This window comes from Gopherus evgoodei, chromosome 3 (genome assembly GCF_007399415.2).
Source record: "Gopherus evgoodei ecotype Sinaloan lineage chromosome 3, rGopEvg1_v1.p, whole genome shotgun sequence".
Lineage (NCBI taxonomy): Eukaryota > Metazoa > Chordata > Testudines > Testudinidae > Gopherus > Gopherus evgoodei.
In genome coordinates, this window is record NC_044324.1 from 186,573,500 (window position 1) to 186,596,713 (window position 23,214).

The window sequence follows — 23,214 nt, forward strand, 5'->3', positions numbered from 1 at the left end:
GCTCTGGCTGGGAGGGAGCCGCAGGAACTGGGACCTTCCCTCCCAGCTGTGCCCCGAAGCTGCCTCCCCTCTTCGCAGGCACAAGAGGGGGCGGGCGGCCCCGCCCGCCGGCCTGCGGCCGGGCAGCCTCTGGCTCCTCAGTGGCCAGCGCGGCTGCCGCTCAGGCCCCTCGCTGCCCGCCGCGGGGATCGTGGGACAGGCGCGGGGGAGGCGGTTAGAGGCGCGGCGGCTTCGACCCTAACGGAGCCCGGAGCTGCGAGACAAGAGACGGGACCCGGCGCGGGACCGGCCTCCTGCTCGGCAGCCCGCCGGAGCCCTGCCAGGTTTGACGAGACTTCGTTCCCCTTCTCCTCCCTCAGGGGCCGGGTCCTGGGCTGCCTCCCCGTGCGGGCGGGACCGCTCCCCCTCCAGCCTGGCCACTCAGCAGCGGAGCTCCCGCAGCCCCTGCGCCCGCTCCCTGCGGGGCTGGCCCCCTGCGGGGAGCCTCGTCCGGCCTCAGGCAGCGGCAAAGCAGGCTGGCTTGGCGGCCAGGGGACATCGCATGACATCAGATTGTGATGTCATAGCATTAGGATCAGGACATCATAAACCCGGGTGGCCAACCTGAGCCTGGGAAGGAGCCAGTATTTACCAATGTACATTGCCACAGAAACACATCAGCAGCTCCCCCACCCTGTTCCTGGACAGTGCCTCCCCCCTCCTCCACCGGCAGCCCTGCTGGTCTCCCCCTGAGCATTCCTCCCTGCACCTCCCAATCAGCTGTTTTGTGGTGTCCAGGAGGCCTTGAGGGGAGGAGTGAGGGCAAAGCAGGTTCAGGGCAGGGCCTGTGGCAGAGCCAAGGGGTTGAGCAGTGAGCACTCCCTGGCACATTAGAAAGTTGGCTCCTATAGCTCCAACCCCACAGTTGGTGCCTATACAAGGAACCGCATATTAACTTCTGAAGAGCCACAGGTTGGCCACCACTGTCATACTGTGTCAGAGGTCCCTCACTTTGGGTCATGATATCATTGCCTTGTGATAATGAGGTCATCCACTGGGGTAACATACTGATGCACCAAAGCAGCTTTGTGTGTCTATACAACACCTGCCCAAAGTGGGAGTGACAACACTGAGACCTGCATGGTGATACAGTAGCTTACTGCATGTCTGTCATTTACTAAAGCTTCTCTCTGCCATATGCCCTCTTCCAAGAAGAATCCCCCACACTTAACACTCAAGAAATATATGTATGGATTGACACCACCAACTTGCAAATCCCATTAGTGAGTGCAAAGCTTGTTCCTACTGTAATAAGCAATTACACTTAAAAATTTTATAAGTTAAAAGTTAGTGAAAATAGTTTTGTTTTATGCATTTACGTATTTGACAGTGCTGTGTGTACAATGGGTTGTGGCTGTAGAATCAGTTAGGCCCTGATCCTGCAATGAACTCTTATGTTCGCAGACCTCTGTACTCCCACAAATTCTCCATTGCAGCTAGTGGAGCTCTTTAGGGGTTCACATATGTAGTGCTTATTGCAGGATTGCGGCATAGTTGATTTCTACCCTCATGACCATACCCTTATAAAAATTTACAAGAGAAGAGAAAAACCCTTTATAAATCAATTTTTGAAGGAATTTTTAAAAATTCAGGACATCTCTCTATCATAACCTGGAATTACACAAAAGGAGTCAATAAAAAAAACCACCACCAAAGTTAACAGTGTTTCTTCATGGCTCAGGACAGTGATCTGATGACAAGCTCAAAAATGTCTTTCTTGGAGCCCTTCCAGGCAGGGGCCATCTCTCCATTCATCCTTTCTACGCAACATCACTTTTACAGCTGCAGCATTGAAAATCCTTCAAATTTGAGGTCCCTCAGATTAGGCACATATGGTCCACATATCACCGAACCCTAATATCTCAACAGGATTATATCTTTTGGAGCTGGGAGAAAATCCTCCACAAACTGTTTTGAAAACTGCACAATCCTGGTAAAACAGGAAGACCTATCCAACTTTCTCCAGCCACCCACACTGAGGCTTATACAAATTGTTAACCTAAAACCAGTCTTGTATTAAAAAGACAATGAAAAACATCATAAAGTTGGTGATATAAAAATCAAAACTTTGTTTAAATAAGGAAAGGAAAACTATCTCCATTTTTTTGGCTCCTTGAAGTGTGTGGAGAAAAACTTACCAAGAAACTTTTTTTAAAAAGTTTTTAATCATCCCAGGCTTGTCAAACTTGTTTCAATTAATGTCTGATGCTATAATTATAATTTACAATTTTAATGGGTGTTTGTTAGTTTACAAAAGATCTTAGATTAAAAAAAAAAAGGAGACAGTGAGGAGGGAGAGAAAAGGAAACTTACGTAGGAAACTCAGGTAAAGCCAAGAGATGAACTCATTTTTTCCCCTCCCTTGAGGAATCAAACAAGAAACAGGAAGTCATTGATTCAAAGTAAGATCATTCACTCCACAATTGTAAACAGTTTATTTTGTGCTAGTAAATATTTCCAGAACCCTTTATGCGTTTTGGAAAATAGGAAGTAACTTTCATGGGGTGCTTGTTACTGATCATTTATTTTCACTCCTTATATCAGTGATATTTAGACAGTAACTGGATGTTAATTAGCTTGTACACTGAGAAGTTCCACTTAGCTTAAACACTGTTCATTAATATATACCGATGTACTGAATGTTATGTTTGTGCAACATCCAAATAGCCTTAACTCTACCCTGCAGTGGTACCCTTAGAGAGAAGCAAAAATTCCATGACAACCATCAGAGGGATAGCCGTGTTAGCTAGTGTCATTCATCTGATGAAGTGGGTATTCACCCACAAAAGCTTATGGTCCAATATGTCTGTTAGTCTATAAGGTGCCACAGGACTCTTTGTCACTTTTTCCATGACAACCATAACTATATACATTTTCATATTCCCAGTAACCGCAAGCACTGTTAACCAACATTGGCTGATCTGACTCCATCCTTTGTGGCCATACTTGGTCACAACTATAAAAATTCCTAACTGGACAAATAGCACTAAGAAAGTCTTCAATCCCTATATTGTCCCCTCAGATTTGTGCATGGATGGGACTCTCCTTGCATGGATTTGCTTCTTCCCATGCCAAGTTTGCAGATTAGTTGCCTGTGTGGCACCGTCTTCTTGCTTCTGCATAAGGGGTGAGAGTGGACACTTGAGGAGCTAGTGACAGTTGTGGGCAGGCTGTGAAAGAATGAACATCATGTCGTTTGAAGCTCTGCAGAGATTCCTGCAAAGAGATAATACAGCATAAGTTTGGGTCCCTAGTAGCATGCCTCCTGAAGGTATGCTCCTCAGCACCAGAAAGGGTAATGGGGTCAGAGAAAGTGCCTTTCAAAGATTTATCAGGTAGGGTGAGGAATGAAGAAATTAGAAACCTGGAAGGTTTACAGTCTAAGACCCTAGTTCTGCAAACACTTATGTATATGCTTAGCTCTACTCATGTTGGTAGTCAGATTGAAGTCAATAGAACAATTTGTGTGCTTAAAGTTAAGAACATGCATGAATGTTTATAGGATTGAAGTCTAAGGCCCTGATTCAGGAAAGCATTCCTATTAAAATTATTCATATGCTTAAGTCCCATTGACTTCAGTGGGGAATTAGGTACATGTGTAAGTGTTTTCCTGTACAGAGATGGACTTTGTTTTGAGGCCTAAAAGACAGACACTTGAAGGATTGGGAATGGGGATGTAACATGAAAGCAAATTAATATGGTAAAGAAGTGACACAGCCTTTGATAATCACATTTGGTTGTTGGCTGTTTTTGTTTCTTCCTTTCTTCTAATGTTTTAAGTAAGGTAGAGGTCGGAGAGGAATAGGGAAGTTAGTAAGTGCAAAGGAGTAAGTAAAAGCAAGGTAGTGGGAAAAGGAAGAGGCACAATCAGTTTACCTACCTAGCCATGATCAGCAAATGGTTTTGTAGGCATCACAGCAGAGGTGAATTTTAAATAGGAATCTGAAGTAAAGGGCAGTGGCTTTACAGATTTTATGAAATAGGAAAAAGCATGAAGGTATCTGAGTATTAGCCAAAGTTGCCAATGTGAACTAGTTCAAACAAGATCCATAAGTAACACAGAACAATTAAGTTCAATATCTACTTGAATTAACTGCCCAAAAACTTGGTTACCACGGAGTTATGGTTGTTCAGGGGTGTTATGTTGTTTTTCCAGCATCTGGAGAGTGGCTAAACTTTATCCTCTGAAAGCCAAGCAAAGACAAGTTAAGGTAACGCAAATTTAAACTTCTGAAAACCAGAAGTTTAAGTTTAGCCACACTCCATATGTTGGAAGGGCATGTCTTAGCACTAGGCACTTTGACTCTATTAATTATGGTTCTGGACAGTTAATTTCACTGGAGCCCGTCTCATGGGGACAGGAGAAGGTCCAGCATTCATGCAATTTTCAGACTATACAGAGGAAAACCCCCTTAAATTGGCTGCCTTCCCTACTTTTCTGCCTCCTGGAGAACAGCTAATGCTGGCTGTTTCAGGAGGCAGGCAGAACTCGTCCCCCCCCCCCCCCGGCGCCTTCTCCTCAAGAGCAAGTTTTGGATAGGGAGAGGAGGACATGGAGAAGGCAGTATATTTTCACAAGGGAGATGGGGAGAGGAGGTAGCAGAAAGAACCCCAAATCTTTGGGCTCCTTCCCCCCCACCTCTCTTGTGAAAGACAGGTCAAGTTCTTCTCTGCTCATCCCTCTTCCTTTCTAATGCTGCACATCCAGGCCTATGACAGGAGAAAGGAGAACCTTCTTAGACCTGCCCTCCCACCAGGCATGGGAATGGGTGAAGAACCTCTACACCTCCACAAGGAGGAAAGGTGTTCTGGGAGCATGGAGCAGATGTGAGGCTGCAGACAATGGGACTGCAGAGTTGTGTGGCTAGGTGGGTGAACTGGGTTGGATCAGAGAACTGGGAGGGCACAAAATTAACTGATTTGGGATTGAGGGTACAGGGTCAATGTTGAGGCTGGGGCACAAAATTTATTGATGTAGGGGTGCAGTGGCCAAAACTTACTTACTGTAGACTGGCAACATTAATTGTCAGACACATTGGGGCTCATTGTGACAGAGGTGCTCTACTCACCATTGAACAGCACCTCCTTCAGGCAAATCAGGGGATTAGCTCACCCAGTTTAGTACCCCTTTCCAACAGTCACACAGCCCATCATCCCACTCACTCACTCCTTCCCTTTCTTCCACCATTTGCCAGTCTCCTCCTGCTCAAGGAATTGCAGTGTAGCTACTTCACAACTCATCCCTCCTGCCAGGTCAAACCATGGTTTCCCCTTTTGGGGGGAGTGGGGGAGAGATAAATACTTGCCAAGCATCTCTGGGCAAGTATTATTCAGCAATCCTCATTCCTGCTGCTCTGACCCTGTCACTCCTGCTGTGAGGGGCATGAACTAGCAGACTGCCTGAGTCACAACATCACTTGGCAGTGGTTAGTAGAGGAACCCAGGCCCAGCTTCTACTCAGAGTTCCAGTCCAGGGCCTTTTACCAAGCAGCCAGGGTCTGCAGTTTCCCTCACCTTACTGCTCTCAGCCCTGGACTTCTTCCTATATTGCTTTAATAGAATCATAGGGTTGGAAGGGACCTCAGGAGGTCATCTAGTCCAACCCCCTGCTCAAAACAGGACCTAATCCCCAACTAAATCATTCCTCCAGGGCTTTGTCAAGTCTGACCTTAAAGACCTTGAAGGAAGGAGATTGCAACCCTTCCCCCCCCCAACCCGGTAACTCATTCCAGTGCTTCACCACCCTCCTAATGAAAAAGTTTTTCCTAATATCCAGCCTAAACCTCCTTTCACTCTTCCTACTCAAATGCTTCTCTGTCCTAAGGTCTACTAGCCCAGGTGCCAACTGTGTGATTTGCCGGGGGAAGCGCCACTCCTGCTCCATCCTAGGTTCTGCCCCCATTCCACCCCTTCCCCCAAGCTAAGAAACAGCAGCATGACAGGGAAGGGAGAATATAGAACCCCTTTCTCACTGCTGGAGGCAACCTGGGGAAGGAGTGGAGTTCTGGTTCTTTCCATTGTTCAGTGAACAGTGGAGGGAAGGGAAGCTCTGGATCCCACTCCCTCAGCCTGATGGAGTAGCCATGGGGAGGAAGTGTTGGGAGATGGTGTATTTATAGGGGCAGGGACTAGAGCACCACTTTAGTCAGTGTCAGCTTTAGAATAGGACTCTCTATTAGGGATATTTGTGTTTAAAAAACAAAACAAAAACAAACCACCCACCACTAACATTTTAACGTTCATTAAAAAAAAAATGTATCTCAGAAGCTCCTTGCTCAACTGATTTCAAATTTGGACCACTAAGCCTACCTCAGCTTTCATGAGGCACAGCAACTTCCAAGAAATTACCTGTAAGCATTTGGATTTTATAGGACTTTGACAGCTGTGTGTTTTTTTTCCTTAAACCAGTAAGCTAGCTTCCACTTTAACTATTTTGGTGCTACTACCCCCTATGAGGAGTTTTCCTACCCCCTATGAGGAGTTTAACCCTAACAAAGGGTTAGTTCTCTGCAAATTTTGTGTGTGTATGAAATAGTGTATAGTAGCTAGAGGTTAAGACAGTTGGTGTTTCCCCATTCATCAACAGAAAATGTTTTACAGCTCTGTAATAATTTAGAAAATAATTACAAGTAAACTTCAGTGTGAAACATCCCTTTACTTTAAATGCCCGGGTAGGCCGTCATATTTTCCCCTGTTTTTATAGAACAGCCATGTACGAAAGTTTTAGGTGTCCCCTAAGATTTCTGTAAAATCAAGGTTAATATGTATACAAAAAATAGGCCCAGACGTATTAAAGGCAATCTAATTTTTTTTCCCCAGCATAATTATGGCAGATTTTTCAGAGTCAGAAGGAGCTGGAAATTGGAAAGAAAGATGTGTAACTCTGGAGTCACAGCTGATGAAATTTCGTCTCCAAGCAAGCAAAATCAGAGAACTGTTAGCAGAGAAGGTAGGTCTTATTATATTAAATAATTTATATAGACAGTTTTATTTGATAATGGGGGATAAGACTAGTCTTGCTTCAGGCTAACTCACTTTTGCTCTTTCTATGACAAACTTTTTTAAACACAAATCTAAAGAATTTTTAATACCACTGAAGATGTAAAAATTTTGCACATCTAAATTCCCATAAATGTTCATTTGAAAATCACCCCATACAGTGGCAATCTAGCAAAGATTCTGCTGTAGAGGAAAAATATATGTACCAACATTGTAATAACTGACACTTCTAAGTATACAGCTGTCATAAACAGATAGCTAAGGGTTAACGTCTCTTTCACCTGGAAATAAGTATCTGAAGCACCTGACCAGAGGACCAATCAGGAAAGAGGATTTTTTCAACTCTGGGTGGAGGGAAGTTTGTGTGTGGGTCCCTCTCAGCTATGAGAAGGATTTTTCTATTTCCTGCTTTCTAATCTTCTGTTTCCAAGTTGTGAGTACAAAGTTGGTTTGTTGTTTTGTATTTACATGTCTATAGTTGCTGGAGTGCTTTGAATTGTATTCTTTTTGAATAAGGCTGTTTATTCAATATTCTTTTAAGCAAATGACCCTATATTTGTCACCTTAATACAGAGAGACCATTTATATGTATTTTTCTTTCTTTTTATATAAAGCTTTCTTTTAAGACCTGTTGGAGTTTTTCTTTAGTGGGGAACTCCAGGGAATTGAGTCTGCAGTTCACCAGGGAATTGGTGTGAGGAAGAAGTCAGGGGGAAATCTGTGTGTGTTAGATTTACTAGCCTGACTTTGCATTCCCTCTGGGTAAAGAGGGAAGTACTTCTGTTTTCCAGGCTGGAAACGGGGGAGGGTGGAATCCCTCTGCTTAGATTCACGGAAGTTGCTTCTGTGTATCTCTCCAGGAACACCTGGAGGGGGGAAGGGGAAAGGTTTATTTCCCTTTGTTGTGAGACTCAAGGGATTTGGGTCTTTGGTCCCCCCAAAAACCTTCCCTGGGGACCCCGAGTGCCCCAAAACACTCTAATTTTTTGGGTGGTGGCAGCTTTACCAGGTCCAAGCTGGTAACTAAGCTTGGAGGTTTTCATGCTAACCCCCATATTTTGGACGCTAAGGTCCAAATCTGGGACTAAGTTATGACAATAGCGTCTGCTCCAAAGCCCACTGAAGACAGTGGAAAAGTTTCCCCACTTATCTCACTGCACCAATGCAGCATTTTAAGTGTAGACCTCTCTATGCCACTGAGTATAAGCACAACCTTGGAAATTTCTAATTCATGCAGAAACCAGGATCCAGAAACAGCAGGAGATGGTGGGGGCTTTTTTTATTAGGAAAATTATAAAGGAGTATAACATTAAAGAGAAACCTCCTTCAGAGGAAAGTAAAAATAGAACAATTCCTTCCCTCCATTGTAACCAGTATTTTATCCTAGGTTTGCCTGCTGTTTTATTTATAAGTAGAGAATGTCTGATTCAAATGACTTTCCCTGTATTAGAGGCCATTCAGGCTTACACTTATATGTGGTGTAACAAGTTTTATACAGAAAAGTACATTTTCACCATATTACATTAACTACTAGTGGTTTACAATATACAGTGCAAATGGGAAAAGTAATAAGCAGGTATGTATTTCAGGTTGCTATATCCCGTAGAAGAAAAATTGAAACCAAGCACTCAGTCCATGAGAAATACACTACTTTTTCCTTGTACTAGAAATACCATGCAGATCTATACCATGTCAAAAATTAGTAGTCTGTGGCTCTAGGAACATATAGTCATAGAATGCAAATAATGTGGATGGTCTCTGTGCGTCTGCATTCTAATTCTTTATCCAAAAATTGTGTGATATTGCACCAGATTGGAGGCACATATTAATACAGAGGGCCAGATTCACTGGTACGCTGTGACTACGTTGCGCTGCTCTAATGATGCAAAATAATTGTAAGCCTGGCTGGCTAGCTCAGATTTATGTCTGATTTACAGTGTCATTGTAGTTCAATAAAAGCAGCAAAGAATCCTGTGGCACCTTATAGACTAACAGACGTTTTGAAGCATGAGCTTTCGTGGGTGAATACCCACTTAGTCAGATGCAACGACGAAGTGGGTTTTCACCCACGAAAGCTCATGCTTCAAAACGTCTGTTAGTCTATAAGTTGCCACAGGATTCTTTGCTGCTTTTACAGATCCAGACTAACATGGCTGCCCCTCTGATATTGTAGTTCAATGTAGTTAAAATATACTGCTGAATAGAATTGACCAGACAACAACAATTCCATTTAATGGCAACTTCAAGGTTTCTCGTTAGACTGATAACTTTAAAAAGTTTTTGCAGAAATGGAACTGTGGGTAGTTAGGGTACTGGCTGAGATGTGGTAGATACAGGTTCATCTTGCTGCTCTGCCTGATTCAAAACACAGTTTTTCCATCCCACAACACTTCAGAACTGTCACAGCAGGGACTTGAACCTGTCTCTTCCACATCTCAGGCCAGTACCCTAACCACATAGCAGTAAAGTAACTTTCAATATTCACCCCACACCCCAAAAAACCTTCCCGATGAAAGTTTTGTGGAAACCAGTACATCTCTCGGAAAAAGTATTCTCTTTGACAAAACAGCATGCTTTGTGAAATAAAATTGTTCTTACCAGCTCTACTGCTGAATTGGATCCAGAGTAGATTTTTGTAGGTTTAACAATAAGATAGAAATAATAATTTATAGGGAGGAGTCAAAAGTGTAAAAAGAAATATAGCCATTGGCTTGCACTGTTTTTCTAAAGTTTCCATTTTTATGTAATTGACAAAGTTAAAAGCAAATGGAATTTGACAGTACCATCACTCTTCTCTATCCCCTCCACCCCCCGTTGTTGAGTAGTGGCCAAAACAAGACTCCTGTTTAACATCATACAGTGCATGTCTTTTTGTAATAAAAATTTTGGAATGGAAATTATTTCTTACATTTTGTATTAAATGTGTGTGACCGGAATCCCAGGGAAGCCAGCTGAGGTCAGTTAGGGTGCACTGCAAAGAATGGGCAGGCAATCCCCAAAGCTGGTGTATAGTCCAATACTTAGATTTACTAAGTCAGCACAAAACAGCTTTTGTTATACCTCACTGGTTACTCAGAAGTCAACAATGCAGTTCCCTTAAAATAACCCAGCCTCAGCCCTCCACCTAGTCAACCAAGTTAGATATGATAGGATTAATGAAAATCTTAGTGATACAAAAAAGGTTCTACCAATCTCAAAGAATTGGACACATTACCTCCCAGGTTAATGAATATTCCAGATCTTACCCAAATACACACTTAAGTCTTATTAACTAAACTAAAATTTATTTAAAAAGAAAAGGGAGAGTATGGTTATAAGATCAGTATGCATAGACATGAGTTCAATTCTTGAGGTTCAGATTCATAGCAGAGTTGATGAGCTTTGTAGTTGTAAAGAGATCTTTCAGAAATAGTTCATAGGTTATAGTCCAATGTTTATATTTCAGGGCCGTCCAGTCAGAACTGGGATCTCAGTCTTTGTGGCTTAGGCTTCCCCTGCATGAAACCTCAAGCAGATCTGAGATGAGAGGATCAGACCCAAGGGTCTTTTATACAATTCCAGGCCTTCTTTGTCCTTAAGCCAACAATAGTCCTTAGGCCAACAGTTAGGGCGACTTTGAAGTAGGTCGGTTTCCCAAATATCACTGGCAATTAGCTACATTAATTAATATAAGGCAATTGCTTGTTTTTCCATCATTTTCAGATGATTCGCTATACATTTTAAAGAGAGATGAATACAGCAGATGTCCTATGTTTACAGTTCATTTAAATGTAAAGAAGTTCTTTTGATCTCTGAATTAACAGAATACAGACTGTTTGATTACATTGTTGACCTCCACCAATATATATGTAAATCACAAAAACACAAGCATTATCTCCCCATATGTTTTTAAGGGTTGAATTGGAGTAATTTATTCTGCAGGATGCTTAACCTGGTCATGCGTCACAATATAGCTTAGCTAGTCCTGTTTTCGTAGGACACAAATCCAAATAAAATGAAGCCCATATAGAATCATTGCAATTTTTAAATGCTTCCCTAAGCCATAAGACTCACCACCTTGCACAAAGATATGCCACAGTAAATCAGTTTTTGTTGGAATTTGCATGCACAGGGTCAAATTTTGCCCCGTTCTCCATGCAAGAGGACCTACCTGGAACCATCACTGGGGGGAGGGATAGCTCAGTGGTTTGAGCATTGGCCTGCTAAACCCAGGGCTGTGAGTTCAATCCTTGAGGGGGCTATTTAGGGATTTGGGGATTGGTCCTGCTTTGAGCAGGGGGTTGGACTAGATGATCTCTTGAGGTCCCTTCCAACCCTAATAATCTATGATTCTATGATCATGTTTCCAATGCACACATTGGCCAGGCCAAGAAGAGGCAGTGAAGTGGAAGGGAAGAGCTACATACCCTCTTTCCCCACAGAGTAATGGCCCTTTCCATAACAGTGCATCAGAGTTAAGGTGGCAGCACGACTAGTGAGTCCACAACTATGCAGCTCAAAGGCCAAACTTCTCCATGAACACATGTAGTGGCTGTTGTCCCTGTGGCATGAAGACAGTTCAAGCAAATTGTAGCTGAGGGTCAGATGGCTACTACCAGGGGTGAAAGTAACTTAAAGGACTTACCAATATACTGGAGTCCTGAGCAGAGAACGGGGCCTCAACCAGAATGGGGCAGGGCCTTTAAATTCCCAGGCCCTTTAAATCAAAATTTAAAGGGCCTGGGGCTCTGGGTGCAGTAGCAGTGTCTGGGAGCCCCGGGTCCTTTAAATCACCGCTGGAGCCCCATGGTAGCAATAGCTGCTCGGGCAGTGATTTAAAGAGCCCGGGGGTTCCAGCCACCACTACCGCAGCAGTGTCCCAGGCCCTTTAAATCGCTGCCAGAGCCCTGGGGCTCCCAGCTGCCACCGCTACTCTGGGGCTTCAGCCGTGGGACTCTGGCAGCAATTTAAAGGGCCCAGGCTTTGGCCACTGCTGAGAGCCCGGGCCCTTTAAATTGCTCATCTGGGGAAGCTGCCCCCTGCTGTTACGGTCGGCTGTACCGGACCATACCAGCTTACTTTTCACCTCTGGCTACTACTGACATAGTGGATCAAAGGTCCTTGGTGGGTTGGGTCCTCCCCTCCATATCTGCCCTGAGGGGCCACTTCCTTGGCTCTGTAATGGCCACCAGTCTCACCTGGAATATTTGCTTGACTCCCTCTCTGGCTTTTTTGTTGGCTCCACCTTCTGGCATAATCACATAAGAGTTGACTCCATTCCCCCGGGTACTGGAGGTCCAACTTAAAGTTCACAATGTCCAAACTTATAGTTCTCCTGCCACTCTTAGGTTCAACTGAAATCTGCTGTTTCCTGGCCCTTACAGAGATTGTCTTCAGTCACTTAATCCCCAGCAAGATTCTCTTACTGCTTCCCTTTGTGAAGGACTCCAGCAGTTTACCTCTGAGGATCTTCCTGTTCCTTGTAGGCTCTAGCTCATGGCTTCCACCACAGGAGCCTACTCTGCTCCCTGTTGGTGACTCAGCCTGACTTCCTGAGGCTCTTCCCAGCTAGGAACTACCCTTATTTTTCTCCCTAGGGTTTTTCTCTGTGTACTGCGCTCCCAGCTCTATATAAATAGTGCTCTCCCTGCTTCACCTTGGCTAGGGTGGGTGGTCAGTCTTTCTAATTAAGCCCCATGACTCCCAGCTGGGGTTATTAATTAACCTTTATGTTGGACATAGCTTAAAGGTGAGCTGAGGGATAGCTGCTAAATCACAAGCAAGGCTGAATCCATGTGCTTCAAAAGGATAGCTAACCTGTGACACCCATTTTATATTAATACTCTTATGTGGTAGAACAATTCCTACACAGTGTGTTTTAAAATATTTTATATAATTCTGTGTTCTTATGGTAGCCTGTTGTAAGATTAACATTCCTGAGCATGTGAGAAAACTTAAATGTGTTTTTTTGTTTCATTGCTAAATTATTCTGAGGTGTATTTTTGATTTTCTTTCACATTTATATTGAATGAGCTCAGTCTCTAGTTGAGCTTCATTACATATAGTTATACAGGTTACAAGGTGCTATTTTGCCTTGCTATTCCAGCTGATGTTTTCCTTCTGTATTTTTTATCAAGCTATATAATTCACCATAGTTTATTTTCCTAGAACATTAGCTTTCTAACATCAAAATGAAGAAGTGTAGTTCTTTTTGCATTAGGCATTGTGGGTGAAAGACATTTAGACTTTTTATGTTAACATTTAAACTCACAGCAACTTAACATTACTCTGTAACACTATTGTGATCAAACAAATTTCACCCTAGTAGTTATTATTCCAAACAATGTTGGAAGTTTGGATGACTAGAAAATTATTATTGCTATTAGAAAGCAATATAATTGAAAACTCTTAACAGTTGCCTGATCTTTCAATTTTTATGCATGGAAAACTCTCATGGAATAGGTCCTGCAGAACATGACATGAGTGGGAAAGCTGAGCAGTTCCACAATATACTACCCTTTGAAACTTCACTCAGTAAAAAAATTGAACCTTTCATGTCATCCCACCAACCCCAGTAGAGGTCATAGAGAGCTCAATAAAACTTTGTGATATGAGTGTTACTCTAAAAAGATCAGCATGGATCTGTGTCCATTACTAGAAAGGAAGCATCAGCCAAAGAGACTAATGCAGCCTCTGTACCATTCTGCTCTGAAAGCTATACTAAAAGGCAACAGAAAACTGGATGACTACACAGGCAGAACTTCTAACTCAGATGGAACATCTAGTGTCCATCTGATCTGTAAGTGTTCCTTCCAGCCATAGAGGGTTGCTGAGGTGCCTACTCTGGAACCAAAGGCTTTCACTGCTTTGCCTCTGGGATGCAGCTGAAGAACTAGCAGCTGGGAAGAGAAAGTGGCATCCTCAAGCTGGGTAGGGACATAAAAGGGATCTAATATTGTTCATAGCCCTCCCCCCACCCCGACACTCTCCAGCTGCTCCCTCAGATGCCTTCTAGCATCTACCTTTCCCACCTGCAGCTGCTACGTTATGTGCAGCAGCCACTGCTTGCAGTATTGGCAACACCATGTGTTCAGAAATAACAACTCAGCCCCTAAAGTAACTGAGGTGAAAAAAAGAGAGAAAAATACATTGTGGGTTTGATGGGATCACTGGGGTGCAACCTGGACTGTGAGACCGCCGAGCCCTCTAAATGCACCAACCTGGGCTGCCTCTCACGCTGTGATGCTGATGTCGAGCTACAAGCCTCTGACAGGCACCACAGTTACACAGCCATCCACAGGCAGGGACACACCCAACTGAATTATGTGTGTGATCTCCCAACCACTCATGAGCCATCAGTAGAGAGGCTCCAGGCAGTTCCCCACAGATCCCCAGTCTTGTACCCCAGAAATACTGTCTTGCACTAGTCAGAAATCTGACCTGTGTAAGTTCATTACTTAGTTTGCCACTTCTTCATAGGAAAGTGGACATTCACCAGCCTTTGTAATCTTAGCTGAGATTTCCTAAGTATGCCTACCAAAACACAGTTTTAGGTAAAAAATAAAACAGATTTATTAACTACAGAAAGACAGCTTTTAAGTGATTATAAGTAGCAGGCATAGAGATCAAAGTTGGTTATCTGAGAAATAAAATAGAAATGCAGTCTAAATTCTAACTTTAACAGACTAAGCAATTTTTCAGCCAAGAAATATCTCCTCTTAACAGATGGTACAAGCAGGTTACAGTTCCTCAATTCATGGACAAGGTCACTTTCCAGCCTGGGAACAAACTTTCCCAGTTCAAAGTCTTTTTCTTGCAGACATCTTCCAGGTGTTGAGATTGGGGGTGTAGGGTAGGGGAAAGAGGCCAAGTGATGATGTCACTGTCTCTCTTTTATACTTTCTTCCAGCTGCAGTAACATATATAGCAATACTTTATAACTTCACATACAATGATAGTACATACAATCCAACAGGATATTATTGTTCAACAGATCAAGACTTACAAAATGATACCTCACAAAGCATACTTTGTTCAAAACATATAATTGTATCACAGTGGTGAATATGAGGGTTCCAGGGTGCCATTTTGAAGTACAGTATGTTCTTTCTTGAGCTTTTAGGGTTCATGTTTTCACGGTTTCCTCTACAGTCATGAAGGCTAGAAATTTGCTTTAATTAAAAAAAGTAATTGCATGATTCTAGGAGCCGAGGCTTTAAGAAAAAACACAGAATATTGCAAGAATTGTGATAAAATTGGCAACACTGTAATGGAGCAAGGAGCGTGGGAGGGAATGGGGCATAGGCAGTCTGGCCTAGCAGTTATAGCTGGGCCCACTTGGTATGGTAGTTGCAAAGTAGGAGTTTAAGGGATAGCAGGAGCCAGGTTCCACAAGCAAGAGTCAGGATCAGAGTCAGGCAAAGCCTGGCCTCGCACCAAGCCAAAGTGGTGTTGTCCAAACAACTTCCTGTGCCAACCCCTGGGGTTAAATAAGGCACTTGACCAATCAAAGGGCCACAGGGTTCTGCTGCTCTGGGTTTCTTGGGTGGTACGTCTTGGAGCATCTACTCCCTATAATGCTCCCTGGGGGTACTGCTGCATCAGCTCATAGTGGCCCTGTGGGATTATCAGCTATCCTGGGCTCTGAAAACCTGGGTTCTAGTCCATGGACCCTTACAGGGTGAGGAGAAAATCAGTAATTCCTTCATCTCTGGGACAAATGCTATGTGGAATTGCAAAAACCTTGGCATAGTTAAGCACATTATAGCAGTGTTATGTTGACCTTACCAGCCTTAGCCTTAGCTAAATTAACAAAATAAAAATGTTTTAGTGAGGTGCTAACAGGCAAAATCCTATATGGCAAAGATGACTTCCTGAGCATGGGCCTGACAGGTGTTCAGCTGAGGGAAGCTGCTGTACTTCCCTCCTGTACTGGATCATTAATGAGTTCAGTGAAAAATGTCCTATTCCACTGTTCTACTTCTTGCCTTTTTTTTTTTTAAATATATATAAGTGTTCTACTTGTGAGCTGGAGTTCCCCCTGCACATTTAGCAAGTCCATGAGAGAGAGAGTGGCAAAAAGTCAACAAGAGAAGACACCATGTTTGTCATCTGCAGACTTGGCCTGATTTTGATATTTTGATGTAATTCAAAAAACAGTATTTGGGGTTTTTTTTTTGTCTCTGTTTGTTAACTAGTGATCCAGTAACCTATTCTTTGCTTGTTTGTTTTTTAAATTAAAAACAACAATATGCCAAAAAAACTCTATATTTTAAGGGTAAATTAAATGTTTAGTTTAAAATTAACCTAGATGTATATCTATTCTTTTACACTGAATTACTACTACATTTATTCAAATTTGAAATGCAAATATTTGGTGGATTTTGTAAAACCAGCAAATATCTGCCTGAACTTTCATGATATGTGAGTTTGAGAGCTTTCATATTTTAATTTTAGAGAACTATAAAAGTGTGACTACTACACCTTTTTATTTTTTAGGGCGCTTGGAAGACACAAAAGGTGTTTTGAGGGGGCAAAGGAATACGCAATATTTTCAGCAGAGTCAATCATTCATTCATTGTTTTTATTGGTTTGAGGGGTTTGTTTGTTTTGTTTTTTCATTTTGTCAAGTAATAAAGAGAGCATATTTTTATAACTCCAACATGCAAAGAAAGAGACCTTGTTGGATTTTTAAGCAGAAGCTGCTGCTGTAAATGGGAGAGGTCTTTATAGGAATTTGAGGAATGGTGTAAAAAGTATCTCTAGTATGCCAAATTTAGGCTGTCTGAGGAGACTGAGCTTGAAGAAGAAGTGTTTATTTTATTACTGTTTTAGTCTTCTGAATGTGAAGTTTTAAAAAAATCCTTTCTGTAAACAACTGCAGTATTTTACTGTAAGTTAGGCAGTAGCTGGCATTTAATGCCAAGAGGAAAATCCATCCCCCGTCCCCAAATACCCATTTTTTTCATCTACTACTCAAATGATATAAAACATAATGTGTTCATTGTTTCTATCACTAACAGTGTTTTAGCAAAAAGAACTGCATAACTCTTAAAAACTTTCTAGGCTGCCTTGAGCAGCCTACTTTGTATTTCTTTCAGTCATATCCTATAAGGACTGATTATGGAACTGGTCCAAGTCTTGCATTATGGCCCAAGCAATAAAACTCAAAGTTGACATGAATGTTTCTGGGTTTGTTTTCTTGAGTGGTCTGAATCATTATTTCATATTCGGAATGATTTTGAACAAAATATTGTGATCAGCATGCTAAAGATACAGGATTACTTTTATAGACATGCTGATTTGTTTGCTTTAAGTTTTATTTAACCTTTCACTTTTGATGTTCTTTTTTGGTACACGTCTTCAGCAAGCAAGTGATATTGTACATGAAAAATGCATATTACTTCGGATACAGGTTGTGAAAATTAAAGGCGACAGCTTTCTAAAGTGGAGAATATGTTTTGAATGCATTCCACAAAATGTTCCTGATATTTGTTCTTATATAACAATAGCTAAGTCCACTTTTTCTGCATTGCTGACATATTTTTAAATGTCTGCATGGTTTGTCATTTGATATTTGAAAAATAAAGTAGGCATAATTAGGCATGTGTCATTTGTGGCATGACAATTTTCACATGGTCATCTTTGTCAAAAATCAAGGCTATATAGTATGTACATCTTGAGCAGGGTTTGTTTGCCAATGGAATGTTTGCAGAAAGCATGATGAATATTTGTATTTCTTCTAGTGGGTTGTAATGAATAAGTGTAAAAGGGAGAAAAATATAATTGTATCAAAATTAAATAGAGATGGTTCTGCTTCAGTATTTGTTGATTTGCTTTTTAGAGAGCTTATTGTCATAGGAAATAATCAAAGATGTAGGACTGGAAGGGACCTCTATAGGTCATCTAGTCCAGCCCTTGGCACTGAGTCAGGATCATGTATTACCTAGACCATCTCTGCTGACAGGTGTTTGTCTAACCTGTTCTTAAAAAATCTCCAATGACAGAAATTCCACAACCTCCTTAAGTAATTTGTTCCAGTGGTTACCATTAGAATGTTTTTCCTAATGTCTAACTTAAATCTCCCGGGCTGCAGTTTAAACCCATTACTTCTTGTCCTGTCCTCAATGAGTAAGGAGAACAATTTATCTCGTTCCTCTTTATAACCATCTATCGCGGGGCAATCACACCCCATACCCCTTTGGAGTGGGATAAGAGCATTGTAGTTCAGCAGTTAGTCTCCCCTGACTACCCTCAGCCTCAGGGCCTATGGGCCAAAGTCAATGGATCTGCCCTCCCCTCAGGGCAGTATAGCCCAAGATGGCCACCTTTTTCTTCAGGGCAGTATGGTCTAATGGCCAGAGTCAATATGGTTGCCCCTCCTCTCTGGGCTGTGCAGCCTAGTGGCCTGTTGTGGAGGTTAGCCACCACCCAGAGGTAGGTGGTGGACAGGGTAGGGGTACTCAGGCCCTCCCTACTTTACCGGGTCCCATCCCAGGGCCCTGTCAGTGGTGAGTGTCTTTGCCACTGAGTCAGAGGGGATCTGGCTGAAATACAGTGACATAAGGCCCAGTTCTGTAACTGGTCCACTGTCTAGTTCCCCTGGACCACTTTCTACCATATCTTCCAATGCAGTGGCCTGGCATCTCCAGGTTTCTTGGCCTGTGCTGTTCCTCGCAGCTCTGACCTCACTTGGGTATCTGCAGATATCTGGGTATCCACCTGGGTTTCAGCACCTCTGGCTTCCGCAGTCTGTGGCTTCAGCAGTTCCCAGGTTGGAGCCTGCAACATGCATCCTCCCTCTTCGGCAGCGAGCCCAGACTGAGCTGATCAGCTCTCTTTTATACTGGTGCTCTGGTTGGAGCATACCCGGCAAGGGTGAGGGTGCTTGGCTTCCTCTGCCCAGAGTGCAGAGTTAACCCCTTCCTGTCCAGTGCGGGGCAAGCACACCCTGTCACACAACCTTTTACGTACTTAGACTGTTATTGTGTCCCCTCTCAGTCTTCTCTTCTCTGGATTAAACAAACCCAATTTTTTCAACCTTTTCTCATAGGTCTTGTTTTCTAGACCATTTATCATTTTTGTTGTTCTTCTCTGGACTTTCTTCAATTTGTCTATTTCGTTCTTGAAATGTGTTGTCCAGAACTGGACATAGTGCTCCAGCTGAGGTCTTATCAGTGCTGAGTAGAGTAGAAGAATTATTTCTTGTCTTTCTTACAACACTGTTGCTAATACATCCCAGCACAATGTTAGGTTTTATTGCAACAGTGTTACATTGTTGACTCATATTCTCACACCCCAGATCCTTTTCTGCAGTACTGTTTCCAAGGCAGGCATTTTCCATTTTGTATTTGTGTAACTGATTTATTTCTTCCTATGTGTAGTATTTTGCATTTGTCCTTATTGAATTTCATCCTATTTAATTCAGACCATTTCTCCAGTTTGTTAAGATCATTTTGAATTCTAATCCTGTTCTCCAAAATACTTGCAACCCCTCCCAGCTTGGTATCATCTGAAAACTTTATAAGTGTGCTGTCTATGCTACTAAAACGAACTCAGACAAAGGCTAGAAGTAAACTTAATAGTATTCGATACTTCCCGTTTTTTGAGGCGAAAGAGGGTGGGAGGTATGGTAAGGGAGAGCAGACAAGTAAAAACCATAGTAGCATTAACATAAGAGAACAGAAAACAAGAGGCAACAAATTAGTTGTTCTTGGAGGAGTCAGATGGTGGAATGGAGTTGAACCAGGAGGAAAATGTAGGCTTTGACCTTACAAGGAAATAATGGGAATACTTAAAAGCCGTAAAAGTATATTGTCATTGCTAGGGTAGGTAGAGGGGCTTTAGAAATCCAGCAGGCCAGTAGAAAAGCAGGTGGTGGGGGTTCCTGGTGGTAGGCAGATCCACTGGAACTCAGTATCCTCAGGCTGGAGTGCTGTCATAACCTAGTCTCAGATTTGGACCTTAGCGTCCAAAATATGGGGGTTAACATGAAAACCTCCAAGCTTAGTTACCAGCTTGGACCTGGTAAAGCTGCCACCACCAAAAAATTAGAGTGTTTTGGGGCACTCTGGTCCCCCCAAAAACCTTCCCTGGGGACCCCAAGACCCAAATCCCTTGAGTCTCACAACAAAGGGAAATAAACCTTTTCCCTTACCCCCCTCCAGGTGTTCCTGGAGAGATATACAGAAGCAAGCTTTGTGAATCTAAACAGGGGGATTCCACCCTCTCTATTTCCAGTCCTGGAAACAGAAGTACTTCCCTCTTCACCCAGAGGGTATGCAAAGTCAGGCTAGTAAATCTAACACACACAGATTTCCCCCTGACTTCTTCCTCCCACCAATTCCCTGGTGAGCACAGACTCAATTCCCTGGAGTTCCCCACTAAAGAAAAACTCCAACAGGTCTTAAAATAAAGCTTTATGTAAAAAGAAAGAAAAAATACATAAAAATGGTCTCTCTGTATTAAGGTGACAAATACAGGGTCAATTACTTAAAAGAAATATGAATAAACAGCCTTATTCAAAAAGAATACAATTCAAAGCACTCTAGCAACTACACCATGTAAATACAAAAGAAAAACAATAACCCCTATAGTTTTATGATCTCTGTACTCACAACTTGGAAACAGAAGATTAGAAAGCAGGAAACAGAAATCCTCTCATAGCCGAGAGAGAGACAGGCAGAAGACAAAAGACTCAGACACAAACTTCCCTCCACCCAGATTTGAAAAAGTCTGGTTTCCTGATTGGTCCTCTGGTCAGGTGTTTCAGGTTACTTCTTTCCAGGTGTAAGAGACATTAACCCTTAGCTATCTGTTTATGACAAGTGCCTGGTTCGTTCGAAGCGTGAGAGCATGAGTAGGCCCTGCACCCCTACCCAATCGAAGCAGGGAGCTTTATGGAGGTGGTAGCAGGACCAACTGTGAATTAGATTTTTAAAACAGCAAATCTGTAACTTATCTAATATTTATGAAGCTCAAGATCCTTTCTCTCTTCCTTTTTTTGCCCCTCAGTGGCTTTGGCCATTCACTTCTTACAAATTTGGCTTTTCTCACCACTTCATTGATGTATATTTTCAAGCTTTTAATTTTTTTCCAAATAGCTGGAAACTATATGAATAAGTTCAGTAAGCTATTGTATAAGTATATTCAAGGTCTTGTTTCCTGAGATACTCTTTTATTTTTTGCTCTCCTGAATGTGTCCTATAAAATGTTTAGAGAGACAAGGTGGATGAGGTAATATCTTTTATTGGACCAACTTCTGGTGGTGAAAGAGACAAACTTTTGATCAAACACAGAGCTCTTCTCTGGGTGAGCCCAACAAAAGTTGTTCCAGTAAAAGATATCACCTCATTCACCTTGTCTCTCTAATATCCTGCGACCAACATGGGTAAAACAACACGGAAAACTATAAACTGTTTGTCAGTTTGTAAATAAGTTCAGGCTTTAGGCAGCCAGTACTTTCCCCAGCCATGGCCTAAGCCCACAAACATTCAGCTAACAGTATTCCTAACACTCAGCCATTCTCTCTCAAAACTGTGGCACAGGCAGAAGTTCTATCATCTTCCTGGAGACCCACTCCCTGGCTCCGAATAGTTTCCTAACATATTTGGCTTCAGTTTGGGCCTTTTACCAGGTCCACCACAATTCAGCAAGTCAAACCAACCATAATATCCAGTTAATGTACAATATTAGAAAATCACTAGTTAACTAAATCTTGATCACAGAGCAGGCCACATACTTGACCTTAAAGTTTCTTGCGTAACTATATGTGGTAACCGAAATCTCTCTTTTAACCTGCACAGCTTTTTGTAAGAAATGAGACAAAAACACTTTACAATCTGCTTAAGAGAACATTTTTGCTCTTGAGGTTTTGGCATCTATTTTAAATCAGATCTATTTATTGAAGGATTACTTTAAAAACAGGAAATGGTATGTGATTATTTTTTCCTTTCTATCCTAATATCTTTACTAGCAAGGTAAGCTTGAACTGGAAAAAGAGAGAGAGAGAGAGAGCATTCATAAAGACTCACAAACTATAGGAAAGTCCTGTGACTGAACTTGATAAAAGCATAGGCTAATTATTCAGCCAACGTTATGGGCTGTACTGTTGACCTTCAGTACATTGCCTCTGCAAGTCCAACAGCTGAACCTAACTTACATAGTCTACATGGGTATTGGCAGCCGTCTGAGGCTGTTTGCTTTGTAGGAGCTCCCTCCCCTTCAGCGAAAATCCAGGCAATTAAAGTTGCTTTTCAGAAGCCTGTTTCATGTCTCTAATACAGTGATTTTCAAGCTGTGATCTGTGGGCCCCTGGGTGTCCGCAGATTATGTCTAAGGGGTCCAAGAAAGGTTGTTGTTACCACAGAACAGTGGCTTTCAGCCTGCATTCCACAGACCCCTGGACAGGGAGGCAAAGACTATGTCTGAGATTTCCAAAGGGGTCCACATCTCCATTCAAAAGTTTTCAGGGGTCTGCAAATGAAAAAAGGCTGAAAACCACAGCTCTAATACATATTTCCAGAAAGGAGTAACTTTGATATAACATGCTTGTCTAAAATACAACAGATATGTTTTTATATAAACCTTTTGTTTTTTCCACCTGCATTTTTTCACAGTTTTAACTACCCTTCAGCACTTAGCAAATATTTCAAGCTCAAATAATTGCTTATTAAAAGGTACATTTAAAGGACTAGGAAGAAATTGCCTAAAATAAACCACAGTGGTATAACTGCTGGCATTCATTATGTTTTGAAGATAACTCTGAGATATTGCCACCCCCTCATATCAATGGGGAAAAACATGATTGAACCTGTGCAGTGCTAGACAGCCCTGGGTGGGAGTGAGGAGAAAGGGAAGCACAAGGTGGTGAGTGCCAGAATGGGCCCATCCAAAGCTTCTCTAGCTCCCATTGGCCAGCCAGAGGGAGATGGGAACTGATTAGCTCCTTGCCTTAATTTAGACTGTTTCCCGGGTCTTTTGGAGCCTCTCATTCTCTTTAGGTGCCCCACTCTCCCTCTCTGTAGTTGTAGTGCAGAAGCTGCATTTTATTATAACATACTGTGGGTCTGACTAGTCTCCTGTTTTAGTGGTCAGGAAGGAATTTTTCCTGTTGGGGTCAAATTGGGAGGAGCCTGGTGGGTTTTTTTGCCTTCCTCACCGCATCATGGAGGCATAATAGGTAACAGAGGAGTAGGA

The 23,214-nt window shown here is 42.4% G+C and overlaps 1 protein-coding gene across 2 annotated transcripts in view; it reads left to right on the forward strand.

Moving 5' to 3' along the window:
* The first annotated feature begins 235 nt into the window (after positions 1-235).
* The window catches only part of PLEKHH2 (pleckstrin homology, MyTH4 and FERM domain containing H2), a 123,149-nt gene continuing 100,170 nt past the window's right edge, over positions 236-23,214 (forward strand). For both annotated transcript variants that reach the window (XM_030557657.1, XM_030557658.1), the window contains exons 1-2: positions 236-323; positions 6,859-6,988. In XM_030557657.1, coding sequence (XP_030413517.1) covers positions 6,866-6,988 — 123 coding nt within the window. In that variant the 5' untranslated portion in view covers positions 236-323; positions 6,859-6,865. The remainder of the gene's footprint in view (positions 324-6,858; positions 6,989-23,214) is intronic.